General features: G+C 43.3%; 1 protein-coding gene across 1 annotated transcript in view; it reads right to left on the bottom strand.

Moving 5' to 3' along the window:
* Positions 1–5,124: 5,124 nt before the first annotated feature.
* LOC146209315 (sodium-coupled monocarboxylate transporter 1-like) overlaps positions 5,125–17,741 on the bottom strand; it is a 38,642-nt gene continuing 26,025 nt past the window's right edge. The window contains exons 9-15 of the mRNA XM_084579947.1: positions 15,036–15,145; positions 11,581–11,648; positions 9,689–9,775; positions 8,473–8,645; positions 7,961–8,061; positions 5,505–5,605; positions 5,125–5,214 (exon numbers count right to left, since the gene is read on the bottom strand). Of these exons, the coding sequence (XP_084436073.1) occupies positions 5,125–5,214; positions 5,505–5,605; positions 7,961–8,061; positions 8,473–8,645; positions 9,689–9,775; positions 11,581–11,648; positions 15,036–15,145 (730 nt within the window). The remainder of the gene's footprint in view (positions 5,215–5,504; positions 5,606–7,960; positions 8,062–8,472; positions 8,646–9,688; positions 9,776–11,580; positions 11,649–15,035; positions 15,146–17,741) is intronic.

Below are 17,741 nucleotides of genomic sequence, written 5' to 3'. Positions count from 1 at the left end.
AATTTATAGTTCTAGACATTGATGATTGATTTTTGCGCGATAGGCGATGACGAGTTAATATTATCACTGTAATTAATTCAATACTTGATGAATTAAACACATGCAACTATACAGAGAGAGAATTCAAGGGTTTCAAATACTCGCAAATTAAAAGCCAATCGTTGATGATACTAATTAAATACTTTAGAGTGTGTAGTGAATAAATTAACATTTGAAATAACTGAAAACGAGAAAAGGGTTCCAATGTGTCAAACTTTTTAGAATGGAAAGTCAGTCTTTTCTGGTGCCAAGTATCGGTTCATTTCAAATTTTAATAATTAAAAGGTGTAAAAATGTGGTTCGTGTGTGAAATGCTGTCGCCTCATAACCTTAACGGCGGCGTTTTAGTGTCACCCGTAGTACTTTATCTCCATTGTCTTTATTTCGTCACAGCTCACCACTCCACTTGTTTTACTGCCACTCTGTTGTGCGTGTTAAATATTGCATGTCATTGTCTTCATTAACTCCTAAACATAGAGGAAACCCATCAGCCGACCAGGCTAAACAATCTTTTCGTATGCTCGCTAGGTTTACCTGTGTTAAAGTAATACCGCATCTAGAGCGTTCAGAGAATAGCAAGATCATTGAACGCTTGCTTATCCACCTGTGCTTTCAAACAAAACTGCGGATTCAATCTCAGCTATTTCTCATAGGAAGCAATTACGTAACGTTGTAGCTATCGCCACACACGCCCAGCATGTGTGCAAACTGCAACACACTCTCACTTGTGCATAGCACGTTGTTGTCTACCATACACCATCAGCTTCATTTTTATTGCTCCTCTGTTGTCCTTTCAGAGCGAAAACATTGCTTCGCCATGTGTCACCGAACCTTCGAAACTGAATGTTCCTCGGGCTCTGAGCTCCAGCCGATTTGTCAGGCGGTTCTATCAGGGGCTTCGCCAATGAAATGAGAGGAAAGGATCGCAGTCCATCCTTCCGCCCCCCTACGACCCTCACTCTGCTCTTGGGACACGCAGTCACATTGGTACGGCTTCTTTAAAGCAGAACTTTGAAAATTTGAGAGCACTGCACAGATCTGCATTGGATGAATACGAAAGCATGTGCTTTGGCTGCTCTTTAGAAGCTCCTAGTCGTCTTTGATACCTCTTCAGCGCTTTTGCGAGTAATGACTAGACACTAGTCATAGTCATGACTCATTGACTTAAAAAAGTGATGAACTCCATAGTCTTGCACACTGGATCCCCAATCTGATTGACTCATGATAAGGACGAGAAGTGACCATGACTCACGACTAAGCTATAATGAATGACATCACATGACATTTATATGACTCTTGTCATTACATACACATTCATGACTCCCGAGCTCATTTTAATGTGACCTCATATCACATGTTGCAGTTTGCTTCCATGTTTTGCTTCCACTTCAACATTTTGCTGACACTGTTCGCAAATATAGCCAAGTGAGGCTTTTGCGTTAATAAATAATGTCACTTCTGGCATATTCGTCAGCTTAAATCATGAAGATCCTCAAGAGGAACATTCTACCTAAAGACACGGAAAGCAGTGAAGATTGTTCTTGCATACCGTAACTGCCTTCCTAACAGCATCACAAGGCTAGCAGCTAAACCATGCTAAGCCGTGCGTTCGCATGACACAACCTGTTTGCCCATTACTTAAACCCCTGCCTAACGTATTGAACCGTTGGAACTACTGTGTTCATTTGGGAGCTGCGTGCTATATCCGCGCTATTCATCACCTAATAGCTAATGCGTTCCACATATATAACATCGCCACGTATACTCGCGCGTCTTATGTTGCTTCACCTCGCGCTATGCAGCAAATATCGTTGTCTTTATCAGGTTCCAACTGCAAAACACTCGCGCAGTGCATTGAACATCGTCGTTTTCTCAAAGTTCTATCTTTGACACTCCTTCATACAACCGAAGATATTAGCCATACAATACGCCATGTTTTTACAAACTGAGACCGCTGCAGTGATAGATACTGCCGAGACCATCGAATAACGAGAAGCCAGACTCGCCCGTTGCTGAGAAGCTCACCAAGCAAAGAAGCGAGCCAAGATAAGGCTGTGGCCGATGGCCGAAGCTTCATTCAAGAATATTTGAACCTCTACATTCTTTTTTATTGGGCTAATAGGGAACCAAAGCTCAAGTGGCTCAAGTTTCGGCGTGTGACGCCAGCGCCGCGCCTTCCCTGGCGGCGAACCACTGAGGCTACTGAGTAGACGTGCGGCGGGCGGTAGCGCCAGTAGCACGCGCGCGTATGCGCTCTACAGTACGAGCAGGGAATAGAAGGGGAGCAGCGCCGGGGTTGCGTGCTTTATCATCGTATGCCTTTGTGCGAAAAGATAAAAAGATTTGGTTCAGTAGTTTTTCATTCAAGATTGCTGGTCTGCTTGCTTATAAGGAAGAATGAGATGAGAGGTGGACAGGCTAACGGTTCATTCAAAAAGTGGAAGCTGCCCATAAAGTTTAAAATGACCTGTTGCTCGCCGGATATCATTTCTCGTGGGTTCTGAATTGACACATTGGTTGGACCGAAGCCTTTGCATTATACAGCATGAATGATTTTTCAGCTCGCGGGCGAACCGGTCGAAGCAATTTTCGTCGTCCGACTGGTGAATGTGTTTACTCCATAATAGTTTGCACGAAGGCCACCGCAACTCCGTTTTGAAGTCAGCATAAGTCTCAGTTTAGCAAAGGCATCTTCCGTTTCTAAAAAAAGCGCTTATTTTGTATGGGATGATCATTTCTGCTATGAACAAACAAATGTGAGCTAGCGTTGACTTCTACCGCTATATGAAAAGTGCTGTTGGTTTCCCAAACTCTACCAATACTAACTGGCTAGCATCTCTGTCCAATGCTCCGGGAGCGGATACAAAATTAATATGCACTAAAACTTATTTTAAGGTTTCTTAAGATTGTTTCGCACGTGTTCCCGGTGTTATTTAAGCTGGCGAGTCGCGTGCCCTGGTTTGGTACCACCAGCACTGAACACTGTGTTTAGACAGGCAGTTGTGCGCTTGTAAAGCCCATATTCTCCCACAAACTCAAATACATGGCTTGAGAGCCGAAATACATGAGACTAGACTCTTCAAAGCTAGCTTCTTAGGACAGCTTTCCAGAGCTTGAATGTTCGGGTGATATTTCAATGGATGGGGACTGCAATAGAAAAATCACGAATTGCAATAATACGATTTTTTACTAAACCTCTGTTATTTGCGACACGTAGTGTGGGATACTACTATTGCTATCGGCTTTTCGACCGAGCTAGCTGTATGAGCTGTTGCTTAAATAATAACACAAAGGACGCGCCGTATGTAATGTCATCTATGATTTCCGAAGCGCGCATCGTGTCCAGTCATATATCATAGTTGTCAACCACTTCTTTTAGAGAGTACACGTTGTGAACGCACTTTCCAACCTTATACAAATTCGATTTGCGGAAATTAAAAGCAAAGCAAGCAGATCTTTCTGACGCAATGCCGCTGATTGTACAATATGGTGCCCCGCACCTAAGGCGCGAGAATTCTGCTCGTGCATGGAAGCGAGCGGGAATGCGGCAGTGCATATCATAGCATAGAAAAACTTTGTCAGATGATGAGGATGGCGGCCGCGCCCTCCCGTCCTTATCAGACGGCCAAGGTCCCTTGGAGCCTGGCAGCTTCAATGGCTTTCCTGCCTTTTTTTTTTTTTTGCTCTTGGAGGTACTGGCTGCACAGCAAAACCTCCCATGACTCCATGACTAAAGTTGTGAACTGGGCGCATGCCCACATCATGTAAGCTAAGGTGGCCCGTTCTCCACAGGCCCTACATTTGTTGCTGTTTAAGCCAGGCAGGAACCTATTCAGCGCGGCTAGGTTGGGAAAAGTGCCCACTTGCAACTGCCTCCATGCTACTTCCTACTTCTTGCTGAGCTTCTTACGCGGTTCTGGATGTTTTCTTATACTAAGCATGTAGAACTGCGTGATATCACAGAATGAGTATAGCCGCTCGTTTTATAGAATATGCCCATCCTCGAAGGGAGTCGTGGAGATCGGAGGAAAAGTCGAGCTCGTGAACTCCCTCATTACATTGAAGGGTTTGGTGCGCTGGCGCCCAAAGAAAGAGGACTGGACTCTCACTTTTACCTTCCGTCAGTATGCATGCTGCCCCTGCTGATACTCTGCCTAAATTAAAATTGCGTATCGCTTTCTTTCAGTCACTGATGACCACCTTTACGTGTTTTTGTGTGAGCGCGACAGCGTTGGCCGCCTCTTCCGCCGTCGTGACCGTAGCTCTCCTCAGTGTGCAGCTACTTACTAACCGGGCACCTTCCTTTGCGACAACCTTCGCCGTTGATCCGTTGTACACCACCGCATCAGTATACATGACGTCCCGTCACAGTAGCACAGTAGTTAAGAATCGGCAGTGCAAGAAGAAGCCGCGGCCGGCGTGGCCCCCGTATTCTAAGTTTCTGATTTTCTGCCATAGATGGCGCTCCGGGAGAGTTAACGATCTAAAACAATACTTACGATATAGGGGGAAAAAACGAGCATGATAGCAACTGCTACCAGACCGTTTGAAAGGGGACGCTCTTATATTCCATCCATCCATCCAGCTAAGGCAGCAGCGCCGTTGCCGCGCGACGCTTTTTAGGCCTATTGCTGTGATTGCGTGCAGCACTGTAAAAGAAAGATGGCTAGCCTAGTGGCACTCCTAGAGAAAAAAAAAAAACAAGAATATCTTTGAAATCTTCGGCACCTTACTCTTACCCTTACAGTTTTTTTGTTGCTGTTTTTGTTCATATAAACGGAACCTATTTCTCTTTAGCAGATATATGCAGAAGATATACCGTAAACACGTAACTAAGTTCGAAGGAGCGCTTCATTGACAAAAAGATCCCTAACTCGTACCTGAGAGCTGAGAATTTGTGCTCGCAGTAGGCGCTACAGTTCATGTCGAAAGAAAGAGGTGAGAACAGCTGTGCGGGGCTTTGCCACTCGCAACGCCGCGGCACCCTTTCTCCTCCTCATATTCGCTGAGTGTGGTGACCCTACGTTTTATTTTCAGTTATGATTGTGTGTACAGGGCTCGTGCAGATCAGACTCCATTTGCGAATCAGACATCCGTCTCTTTGAGAATTTTAAGCAGTTCGTCATCTTCAATGTTGTGATTCTGGGTGCTTCCGGTCATTATGAACTGCACATCCTGAAGCAAATGAAGAAAGAAATGTTTAGGTGGTGAGCCAATAAATAGAGAGATTTAGCTTACCGTGATCCGCGATCTGCCACCGCGACCCTCTACCGCGCGTTGACGGGGCGCACAAGCTGATCGGTCCCGACGCGGCACGTCTATGTGCCGGCATCAAGTACGTGGCGCCATCTATCGGCGCCAAGAGGATCTGGGCATGCGCAGTGGAACGCGAGGTGACGGATCACGGTAGCGGATCGCGCATCACGGTAAGCTAAATCTTTCTAATGTATCGCTCAAATCCGTACCTTGACCTCCGAATCAGGTGGTGGAAGCCTTGACCTTCGCCACAACCTGACCAGCGCATCGCTAGTCAAGTTAGGTTGCTCCTTTTTACTGTTCACTTCACCTGCAAGAAACAAATTTTTCATTGCACATAGCGTCTAAAAGGCATGCGAGAAATATTTAAACGATGGCAGGAAATGTTGGGGATAGCCAAGAACTTCCCTCTTATTATTTCTTTTGCGTCTCCTCCGTCAACATGACTTCGGCTTATTAGCTCGCTCGACTTCATGACTACAAGAAGACATTACTAACATGAAATTCGTGTGTGTAGCCGACTTTTCATTCGTGTCTTATGACGCCAACTTAACTGAATGTTTTCTTGGAACCTCGCCCTTTCGTACCACCAGGAGGTCGGCAAGCATTATTTTTGAGCGTGCAGTATTCATTGCTGCAAGAGTGCGGCTTTACTGCTATTGCGTTCGTCATAGGAAGCGGGCTGTCTTCGATTTGGACATCCAAACGCGACCAGATTGCCCCTGACTACCTTTCCGTGTGATTACACGCCAGATATATATATATATATATATATATATATATATATATATATATATATATATATATATATATATATATATATATATATATATATATATATATATATATATGTGTGTGTGTGTGTGTGTGTGTGTGTGTCGGGACGTGCGTGCATATGGTGATAAACTTTCTCGGGATGTGGACGAGCAGAACATATTTTTGCATTGCCTCGGTAACCAGTATGCCGGTGCTCGTTTTATTTACAACAAAACCTAAAGCGCTTGTTGGGCATTATCGTAAGAAGGTTGATTACAAACACAAACATCAAAAAAAAACACACAGATGGTAGCATAAAATTATTTGTAACAATAAAACACAATTAGGTCCTTTCCTTATTATAGGGCTTCTGAAAAGGAATTTGCGGCAATATTATAATGTAAGAAACCAATGGAGGTGGTCTTAGTGAGTATTTGAGTCAAATATGAAAGCTCTTCGTGGAGCCTATAATTTACAAGATAATTTTTAAAAATGCTGCTGGGGACCTTTACAACCGATTTGTCCGATCTATCCCCCAGCGCAAACCTCCGCTATGACATCACTGGGGCTTGTTCTGCGTGCCTATTCATTGGACGTTCTCAAGTTACACCGGAGGGACAACGCATGGAGGAGCGCCGTCGCGTTTTGCTTTCTTCTTCTTTTCTCGCATGCCGACGAAGCCCGAGGCCTTCGTCGGCATGCGAGGAGCATTATTTTTAATTTCCCATATGTTCGCTGCTCATCACCGAAAAACATTTTTTTTTTTTTTTTGCGCTGCGGAGACGATTTATAAGATACCTATTTCCCATGGGTGTTTTCTAGTTCTTGTTATTGACCCTTTAAGGTGAGAAACAACATATTCAATACGACGTGTGAAATATCTAACAAAAACATATGTTACACCCGCATAGAACAGTACAAGCAAATATAATCTAAAGCATACTCATATAATGTGATTCTAGTGGACGAGGAAGGCACGTCTCCTCATGTATATCTGCTTCTCATTATTTCCTGCCTCAGCGAGCACAAATAATTTTTACCGTGACTCCCTATTCGCAAGTTTTGCCAGTCACTGTGCATACTGTATCGACTATGTTCGGTGCATATCCCCCATCCTCGGGCATAGAAGTAGAGCGCCGTAACCGCTCAACTACCACGAGGGGTTTATATATATATATATATATATATATATATATATATATATATATATATATATATATATATATATATATATATATACAGCATTTGATGTTTTCTTATGTTTTTGTTGTTCAACTGTCTGCTATATATATATATATATATACATATATATATATATATATATATATATATATATATATATATATATATATATATATATATATATATATATATATATGTATATATATAATATATGCCCGTTTTATCATATGTGCCCTAATTATTGTTTAGAGGAACAATATGTAGCCTTCGAAGTACCGATGATATACTCAACGGTTGCGTCTTTCCGACTTATAATTACTGGTGCATTGTTTTTAAACAACGTGGATAATTCCTCATGAACAGCATTTCGTAAACAAATATGTATGCCTTTTTTTTTGGCAACCTGTGTGGATAAATATTTGCATGGCTAAAGCTAAATTGGTTCTCACTATACCGGCCTGATGATATCCTCAATTCCAGTAAACTCCTTTTGGGTAAGAGGAGGGTCTCCTAATGGCCTATTATTTACCCTACTTCCAGCTTCATTTGAATGCTCTGAATTTTTCGCACTGAGTCACATGGCAAACAGAGGGAAAAGTTTAGCACCCTAAACTCAAAGCTGTATTCCATCTCTCCCTCGGCTTTTAATGAGTTCAGCAAGCAAAGTACTCACTCCGACATTTTCCTTAGCGGCAGCTAGCTGCAAGAGAAAATAAAACTTAGATACCTGTGATCGCACTAAGAACCACTCCAAATATGACAGTCGCGAAAACAGCGAAAAAGCTGCTCCACAAATGCGACAGATGGAAGACAGGCGTTTCTTGTGACCTGCAATAAGAAGAAAGGATTAATGCGCCCTTTAAAGCTCTTTGACAGTGAGCCCGATCCTTGAGCCCTATATATTCTTCTAATAGTGAGCACTTGGAGTAGTAAATTTGAAAGTTGAACTACTCGCATTCATCACAAAATTGAATAGGATCCATCTCCGTCGCTAAACAAATACAGTGATTGTTATCACTGACCTCCGGCTCATATATGATTATGGGACAGCTATTATTCTAGGAATTGAACAACACTTGTGACGTCGAAGTAACGTTGATTGGGTTAACTGCTTGACTGCATCACTCCAAAAAGGAAAAAAAAAAGAAAATAGCAGTGCATGATGATCAGAATATTTTCCTAGTTAGAAGTGGATACTCCTAAATTTCAGCATGCATCACACTAAAAACTGAGCCTTACCCCGAACTTGATGTTGCGTATGTCGTATTGGAAAGTGATTGGATGGCTGTAAAATTCCCCGGGCAGTAGTCCAGGGACGCCGGCATTTTCTCGGGCTTTGTTCCATGCCGAATGTTTACAGCCATGCTCCAAAGCTGGTATATTATTGTAATCAGCGTCGCAATACCGGCTCCCTGCGTACAAAGACGAACTCTGAATTATGATTCAACGCATGTTCGTTTTAAATTCTCAATATTTAAGCTCATTTTGATTATCCCGTAATATGCGAAAGCTTTTATTAAAGAAGTGATGACTAGTTAGCGCCCACCAAAATGCAACCATAACGCTACAGAGGAAGCTACGCAGCTTTCAAACAAACTTGCTAGTTGAGGAAAATTCGCCCCGTCGCGGGGTTCGAACCTGGCCGGGTCACCGCATGTCTAGGTCAGTCGTTCTACCAGCTGAGCTAAAGAGCACGACTAGCCGGACAGATGTAACTATTCGAAGTGGGAGCGTTCCCATTTCGAATTATTGATCATTCGCTCCCGCTCTACCATATTTCTTCGTAGCTGCAGCCTGGTAGAGATTCTGACGGATGTTGATTACATGAAAATAATGACTGCGGCCCAGCACGAGCATTCTTCTTATTTCTTAAATAGAGATGACACACTTCCACATTGGACGACTGACCAGGGTTTAGTGCATGCGCAAGATATTATTACTTTGTCCTTATAACTAGGCTGCTCCATATATAAAATGCTGCTTGAGCTTACATTGATACATTGATAAAGTTTAACGTCCCAAAGTAACTCAGGTTATGCGAAAAGCTGTGGGGGGGGGGGGGGGGGGGGGGGGGGAGGGGGGGCGGCTTCGCAGTAGTTGAAATCCCTGGAATTCTTTAACTTGGCATCGCTAAACACGCAGACATCTTGCGTTTTGCATTCAAGAAAAAAAAACGCGTCCGTGACGGCCGTAATCAAACTCGAATTTCCCGGCTCAGTCTAAGCTCCGAGCCACCGTAGTGGGCTTTGGATGCCACTGACACAGAGATGCCACTGACTAATTTTAGAATTCCTTGCATCGAATATGTGCTCATTTAGAAGCGTTCTTTACAAACTGCCTGCACTCGTTCACAATTAAGAGAAAAATATATAAGCCTTAAAATTTGAAGTGCACTTTTTGCGTCCAGGTATGGTTGAAAAGCAAGAACAAAGCGACATCTCTCGTCAACACCTACCTTCGAGTGAACGAAAGGAAACAGTGTGGCCAGGATACACAGCCCTACAAACGGCGCCGTGACGGCACTGTATATCATCATTATGATCTGCAGAGAAAGAGGTGTCCAGCATTCAAACCACAGCTACTACATGGCTGCAGTGCGCACCTTGTAAATTGTTTGAGCAAAAATAACACGCCACAGTATACACCACAAGATCAGCTGTAAGCAGAGAACTCTGCTGCTATATATTACGCCCATTTACTTTGGAACTCACAGTTAGGCCTATAAAACTCTTTCATTAAGTTTAGTTAGACCTACTTCCTACCCCGGAGAATTCCAATGGAGCACCGGTTACTTGCGCAAATCTACAAATAAAGAGAAAAACAACCTGGTGACAACTACAGAAGCATATGAATTTCATGCCAACTTATGCAGTCCAACAACATAGCTTGTCGGAAAACGACCGTCACGTCTGCCAAGTTCACATCATCATCTTATGCCGCGCTCAACCTTAGTTGCAACAGGCAGCCAACCATGCAACATAGCAATGCACCTCGCCGAAGTAACAGCGCTTCAGAGTGCCGATGCAAATTGTGCGCGCTATACTGGCTGAAGCACTAAAGTGCCTTCAAACTCTAAAGGGCTCAAAACCTTCTGAGGAGACTGGCACATATGTGGGACTGTCGCTTATCTACACAGTAGTTATTCGCAACGACCATCTTTTTTTCACGGAAAACATCACAAAATACAGCTGAGCCTGAATCGCATTACTCATATCTAGATCTTGCAGTTGTTCGCTGTAACAAAAAGGGGAGACTCCGAGGCAGCTCGCTTGCTTACGGATAAGAAATAACACTTTTATATAGGCACCTATTTGCATGAAATATTAGTTCGGTTATCCGCAGACGCACGGTGAGAAACTGTCCAGCAGAGATAAAAGGACGCCGCTTCAAAATGGCCTCTAGCTTTCAGAAAAAGGTAATCCTGACTGTGACCTTTAAAGAGACAGTTCACTGGAAAGTATGGGAGAACAAGTTAATCCTACGTAAATATAGGGTTTTTAATACCGGATACCTCAATATAATATTTTGTGCTTCATTTGGTGTACGGAAATTTAGAATAATTGTATATGGCAGCGTAAAACCAGAAACGTGGGCTCGTTACAAATGTGCGCCCAGATTAGAACAGACACACTTCCTCTTGATACAATACTCCATAATTTTAACTCAGTTTTCAAGAACCTGCATATATTTTATAGTTTTGCGTTCCCTTCTATAAAACTGCTCCCTTAAATACTGAAAGTACTAGTGCATCTACATTGCACACAGTGAACGCAAACAGGTTTCAGCCGTGCCATCAAGCTGCTGCAACCATATTCCTTTCAGCTTGAACTCATGCCATCAAATATTGCGCTTTTGATAAAAAGGCTCCTCGCAAGTTTGCATGAATAAGAGCGATTTACAGCAGCTGCGTTAAGCGGGCAAAGCCCTCGTAGTTAGACTGCTACCTCTAAATACACCCTATCCCTTTGGTCGTTTTGGTGTCGCACACCTTGCCAGATATTGGCAAGCTTGTTGCTATCACAGACTACATTTTAACCCAGCCGAAAGGAAGTTACTCACTCGTATGGGCTGCGTGTAATAGGTTTTCGCACTCATAAAAACGCCTAGTATTTCGCTGAACGGTATCTTTAGCACTATCTCGTTGAGTTTATTATGTGTTCTCTTTTTCACAGGCAGGGAGTATCCCATCTCGAAGCTCGGTCTATACGTGGAAGCTCGTTATTACTGTCATAGCTCTCCTCAATGTTTGGGTTAGCCCAAAACGACATTCCTGCTCCTGACAACAGGCTGCAGCTGATGCTTAAAATATTCTTCCTTGTAGAAACCAAGACCGACTGTCATACTCACCCTAGTTAAAGATCCCATGTATATGCATACTGTGCTGTAAAGCGTCATTATAACGCCCAGGCCTAGGGCTGCAAAAAAAAAGAGTAGAGAAGTAGGAAAAAAATCAGCGTCAGTTGTGCACTGCGAATAAAATAAACCTTCCTATAATAACTTGGTTGCATACGAGATTATGAAAGCTAATTGCTGATGCGCGTTTTTTTTTTTTTGTTTTTTTTTTTTTTTGTCCCGCTAATTGATAATGCGCATTTTTTTTTTGGTCCCCGCAAACTAAGCCAGCGCCCTTGCCTAAGTACCGCCATTTTTTACCCTCGTAAGTACGTCTTCTTGTGCCTGTTGCATTTTTTTATCGAAAACTCCACATGCCACCTCGGGCCAATGTCAGCGACATAACGAGTCAGAGAACAAGTATGGCCATAATAAAAAAATCTGCATCCACCGGGAATCGAACTCCTATCCCTCCGATCCCCAAGCCGAGCGGGCAAACCTCTACTCCACGCTGGGCTCGTGAGCAGAATTGCCAGGTTTGGCTATTTGGCGCCAAACTGGCTACTTCTAGACCCTCTTCGCAAAACAAATTTGCGGTTGGCTACATTTGGGCAGATTGGTAAAAGTACAGAACGTTGATCGCAACTGCTCATGGAGCAAGGTACTTTACGCATCAGTTATTTCATGAACTAGAAAAAGTTTATAAGAGCGTGCTCATTGCACTTATCAAGCGTTATCTTTTGTGGCAACATGGTAAAAACAGCCAGCTCAACCTTGACTTTGCAAACCTCGAGTCAAATTCTTTTTTTCTGTTTTTACCGCGAGAGCCGTGATCTGAGAGTAACATTTGCCGAAGTCTTGCAAACTAACTTGAATGCTGAGGCAAAAGATGCTGAAAGCAGCGGCAGTTTTCATTTTGCGAATTCGCATAATTTGACTTTTAAAAACTTCTCCAAACGCTACTTCACTACTCCAAGAAGTGAGAGCCATTATTTCGCAGTACATCTTTGGGATTGGTTCCAGGAAAGCGCTGACAAAGATGTCACTTGAATGTTTGGTTACTGTCAAAGCTAACTCGAACGACAGCTGAGGCACTTCCAGTAATCTGTAGGATCTGACGGCGAAGCAACCGCTCTTGACTACTAGAAAAACTTTATAATTACTAAGACCCTTTCGGCGCCCATTCCATGAAGCTTCTTGCAAGAAGGGCCATGAAAAGACATTTTTTCCGGTATCAAACGGTAGATTCCACGGAACGAGTGCTTCCAACCGTTTCATTAAGAAAAGCATAGGTGCGGATTAGTATATCCGATGACATCCTTGCATCTATTTTGAAGATAAAAGTTTGATCTGCAGTTAAGGAAGGTCGCAATTCTAAGAGGAAAATTATGGGGGAGAAATAATCAATTTACTGAGAGCCCTGTACATCACACCTGGGCCTGCGTAATTTCGGCAAGTTTTGTTTCCTAGCCACATTGCACACAATTTTTAGATGTGCACCTATCTCTTGTGTTCGAAAAATATCAGTGCTAAGTAGGCATGCTGTTCAAGAAGGTCTGGCAGCTGTCTTTGCTGTTATAATACCTATCTGGGGTTCGTTGGCGTACAGACGCTGTAATAAAAAAAAAAAACGAAAATATCAACGAATAATTTCTACTTTTTAGGCTACTTGTTAATTTTCCAGGTCTGGTTGGTTACTTTTGGATACTTTCTGAGTTGTTCTTTTTTTTACTGTTCGTTTCATGCACCGGGCAACCTGCTTGTTTTAAACAGATATTAATTCTCCTTCTCTAGTGTAAGAATGATGGTAGGGATCGACAATAACGATTCAATTAACGAAAACAGTTTTGTGAAGTGGCATTTGCCATTTGCATTTTTCGGCAGACTTAAGCGCAGTCCTCTTTAATGCTGTATACACCCTGACTATGTTGCTAAGCGACAAAAGAGGCAAAAAACAGCACGAGCTGCTGAAAATCCAGAACATAAAGGACTGCGAGGCTACCTTTCGCTCTACCCTTAGTTCAATCGTGATTAAACATGCCTATTTTGTTCCTTGTGAAAGACGACGTTTAAAAGGAAAAAGAAAAAGCTTTAGCAATGCCGACGTGAAGCTGCAGAAGCTCCCTGTTTCACCCATTGTATCAGTGATGTTTTTCTTCCGCCGGATGCGAGCTCGCAAGCGCCTACTCCTTCAGCTCATTTTCGGTTATTATTAAGCTCTAAAACTTATCATTTTTGCATGTCCACATCATAAGGTGCGGGCACGTAAAATTGACAGTTAGCATGGTGTATACCTTCAAATTTAGGAGTCGCATGGTTTCTTTTTCATTTGCGAAGGTCGCGTCAGCTTTCCTGTTGTTTGCTTGGGTACTCGGCTAATAATGAACCTGACATCCTCTTTGAGCACCACACCCCGTCGGCACTTAGTAGGTACGCCGACAAGCCCAATATAAGATCAGGATTTGCTTTTGTTTAACCATGTCGCTATGCGGGCAGGGAATATTTTCCTAGTTTTCTTGGTCCTGTAAACCGCCTTGGTAAGAAACGTACACAGATGTAATAAGCTCCAAAGAAACGTAGACGAGAGTTTTCCGCCTGCGCTATATCTGGAGCTCTGGCGATGTAAAGCCAAATCGTACTTAATAACGCTGAGGCGAACACTGTGGGCTGTAATTAAAGCCCATGCATTTTCAGGAGTAAGCAAGTTCTATTCAATCATTTTTGCACTCCTTACAGCCTTATAATACAGTTAATCCTGTAGCAGCTTTATGGGGTGCTTTGGACGAAAAAAACTATTGAAAAGAACAGCCACATCAGATGGTTCACAAGTTTTCGAAGTGCTAGGAGGTAAACTATGGTGGCCATTTCGCACGCTTGTCTAGAGCGCTCGAGCGGCGAGCTATGGAGCACACTTGTGAGTAGCTAAGTGCCACGAACAACGCCTTCTCCTGTACGCAATATATTGTGCATTGTACTTACTGTTCTTATAAAAACGACATTTGTATCCCAGCAGGCAGCGACGCATCCCGAAAAAGCAGAACAGACTCTAGACAAGTTCTTGCACCTCTGTACTGCTGCTCCATGCAGCCTGCATCATCATTCTCCTTCAATCCCTCAAGTCACTGTTTTTCCACGCGCACAGTACAATGTCTGCCCTTACGCCCTGATCTCGCAAATAGGCTACACATTTCCTTCTCTTCAGATAAGTGTGTACATAAAGTTTGTGATCGTTACCTCATACTAGTCCTAATATTTGGTTTTCAGTCTATGTTCAATTGTTCAGATTCAAAACAGTTTTGAATCATGGTTTTCCTTGGGCCTTTTTATTCTCTTCAATGTGTCAGTTTAACTTCGCTTTCCGCAAACGTGGACGGACGTGTTAAGGTTGTACGTTCATTGAAGACAATAAAGCGCAGTGACTTACAAAGTCTCTGATCCTAATTCTGGCATGTGCCGATCATTACACTTACCTGTGAGACGCGTGATCAACAACATATGTTGCTCAGCTTTCTTGTACACAGGTGAAATTAGGTCAACGTATAAAATAGCAGCTTGAGAGTTGATAGCTGACGATATTGTACTGTAAAACAAAAAAAGGAAAAGGTATCAAATATCGATCACGTTACTTGCAATGTTCTAAATGATAATCAATTTAGTCGCAAGATGCGAAGGCAGCGGGAGCATAAGTTTCCAGGACGCGTCATAAGAAATCAAAACCCACAGCTCTGCTATTGATTGATCCCTGGAGAAACCAGATTTGTTGAGGTGAAAGTCGGACTAGCGTGTTGAGAATTGAGCTAGCGAAATTAGGTGATTGCCAAAGAATGTGCTACTTGCACGCCAGAACTGCTTTTCTCCTGTCCTGAAAATTTATGTGCTCGATACACGTAAAGCAGACCTGGCGATGGCGATTTCTGCATTAAATAGTCGTAGAAGTGTGAGTAGTAGTACCGCGAAACCTGTCACGTTTTTTTTTTTTTTTTTTTTTTTTTTGGTCAACAGACGGAAGTCATTGATACAGACACGGCACCACAGATTTATTTGGTTTATGGAATTTCACGTCAACAAGCGACTCGGGCTATTAGAGACGTTGGAGGGTTTCTGAAATTTCGGCCGCCTGGAGTTCTTTAATGTGCACTGACATCACACAGCATATAGGTGCCTTGCTTATCGCCTACATTGAAATGCCGCCTCCGCGACTGGGATTCGATCCCGCATCTTTGGAGGCAGCAGTCGAGCGTCCTAGCCACTGCGCCACTGCGCCACTGCGGCGAGTTGCCACCGCAATACTAGTGCAATATGCAGACACAGGGGCATGAGCTTTGTGAGCCTCACGACATTCTTTGTCGACGTCTTTAGCGCGCATGGTATGCGAATTTTTTCAAGGTCAGGGTCGAGCATTCAAGCTTAAACAACCGCGCTTGGAGCATCGTTTGTTGTTTTGTACCATCATTTAGTCTCTTTTTTTTTTGCCTAAAAATTACAGTTTTCAGACACCCAAAATTAGTACGTTTAGAGCAATTGTAGCTTCTTTTTACAATATTTTAGTAGTTAAAAACAACGCCATCTTCGCAGCTGTTTCATTCGCATGATATTCATTTATATTTTGCAGCCAGCCGTCTTTATGGCGTTCTTTGCGATCGACGACAAAATTTGAAGCATCTCAAGTTTGCAAGCATTGGTTTGAACTTAAACGCAGGACTAAGTCACGAAAATTTAGGCATCTCAAGCATACAATCATTGGTTTGAAGGCAGCCGCGAAACTAACTACTAACATTTTGGCAACCTCAGGTTTGCAAGCGTTGGTTGGAACTTAAAGGCGGGACTAGTTCCAAACTAGTTGCAAACTTGAGATGGCTCAAATGTTGTCGTCGATCGCAAAGAACGCCATAAGGCTGGCTGCAAAATATAAATGAATATCATGCGAATGACACGGACCATCCACTACGGCTCCCACTTCTTTCTTTCTAATTTCACTCCCACCTTCCTCCCTTCACTTACAGGTGTTCACAGAACAAGTGTAACAGATACTACGCCTTTCCTTTCCTGTGAACCAATTTATAATTTACAAGCGCCGCTGATGCCTGCTGTACTGCGTCTGCTTCTATATGCTGTGTGGTGAGGCGTTCAGGAAGCGCCAAATAAAGGTGCCGCATGGACACCTGGATCGGATGCTCGGCGGGACCAATACATGCGTGATTTTGTGGTGACATCATGACAGGATGGACGTCACTGTGACGTCAGTTGCGAAGTCGCCAATCATGAAAAACACGAGTGGCTTCACTCATACTGCACCAATAACTCCAGCCTAATGAGTGCGAGTAAAAAATGTACAACACGCCCTAATTACTCAAAGCGCTGCTTTCTTGCTACTAAATATCGCTAAATATTCACTGCAGTTTGCTTAAGAATATTTTCTATCTTTCATCGAGATAAAAATGTGATAACAAAAATAATTTGTCCACCAGTACTAAGCCGTACTCCACGGAGTCTTACCACTCCATTTCCCCGTCTCGATAACGAAGTTTTCAAACTTAATCCCCTCAGCAACAAAAGAAAAAAGAAGAAACACGGGAAGGTATACTCGACGCACCACAATTCAATGAAAGCCGTTTAAGTACCCTCAATCGCTACTTTGATGCTCTTAGTCTAATAATCTTAGTCTGCAGTGAGGCTTGACACACCCGACATAATTTTTTCCCGAGACTGAAGATGGGCGCAACTTGGCGGATAGCACTTCTGGACGGTCGAGATCAAGTGGCGAGGGGCGGAGTAGTCAGAGTACGGTGGTAATTGCGTGGGGAGTCCCTTCAACGGAGTGAGGAGGAGAGGTGGCTGTTTAGTAACGGCTCTGAAGGGAGGCCTGCTCCCTCGTTCGCCTCAGAATTCTATTTCACGGCTGCTGTCTGATTTCGTTGCTCCGAAGGCTTCTACAGAATTGGGGACGTGGATCGACTGTGACGGTAAGTGGGTGGACAGTCCCCTATTTAGGTGGGTGCGATGAAGAGGAGGATGCTACTCCTGCTTGATTGAGGCTTCACACTCCAGAGCAACGGGCAGACAAATGCCGACATTTTGAAATGCCAAACAGGCAGTGCTTGAGCAATGAAAAGAGATGTCATTACGGCGACCTGACAGCTTTAATTACTACAGCAACAACTCCTCACCTGCCACAT

The sequence above is a fragment of the Amblyomma maculatum genome, chromosome 1, assembly GCF_055883805.1.
Source record: "Amblyomma maculatum isolate TAMU_Amacu chromosome 1, ASM5588380v1, whole genome shotgun sequence".
NCBI lineage: Eukaryota > Metazoa > Arthropoda > Arachnida > Ixodida > Ixodidae > Amblyomma > Amblyomma maculatum.
Note: the sequence above shows the minus strand (reverse complement) of the source record. Positions and strands in the feature narration are given on the sequence as shown.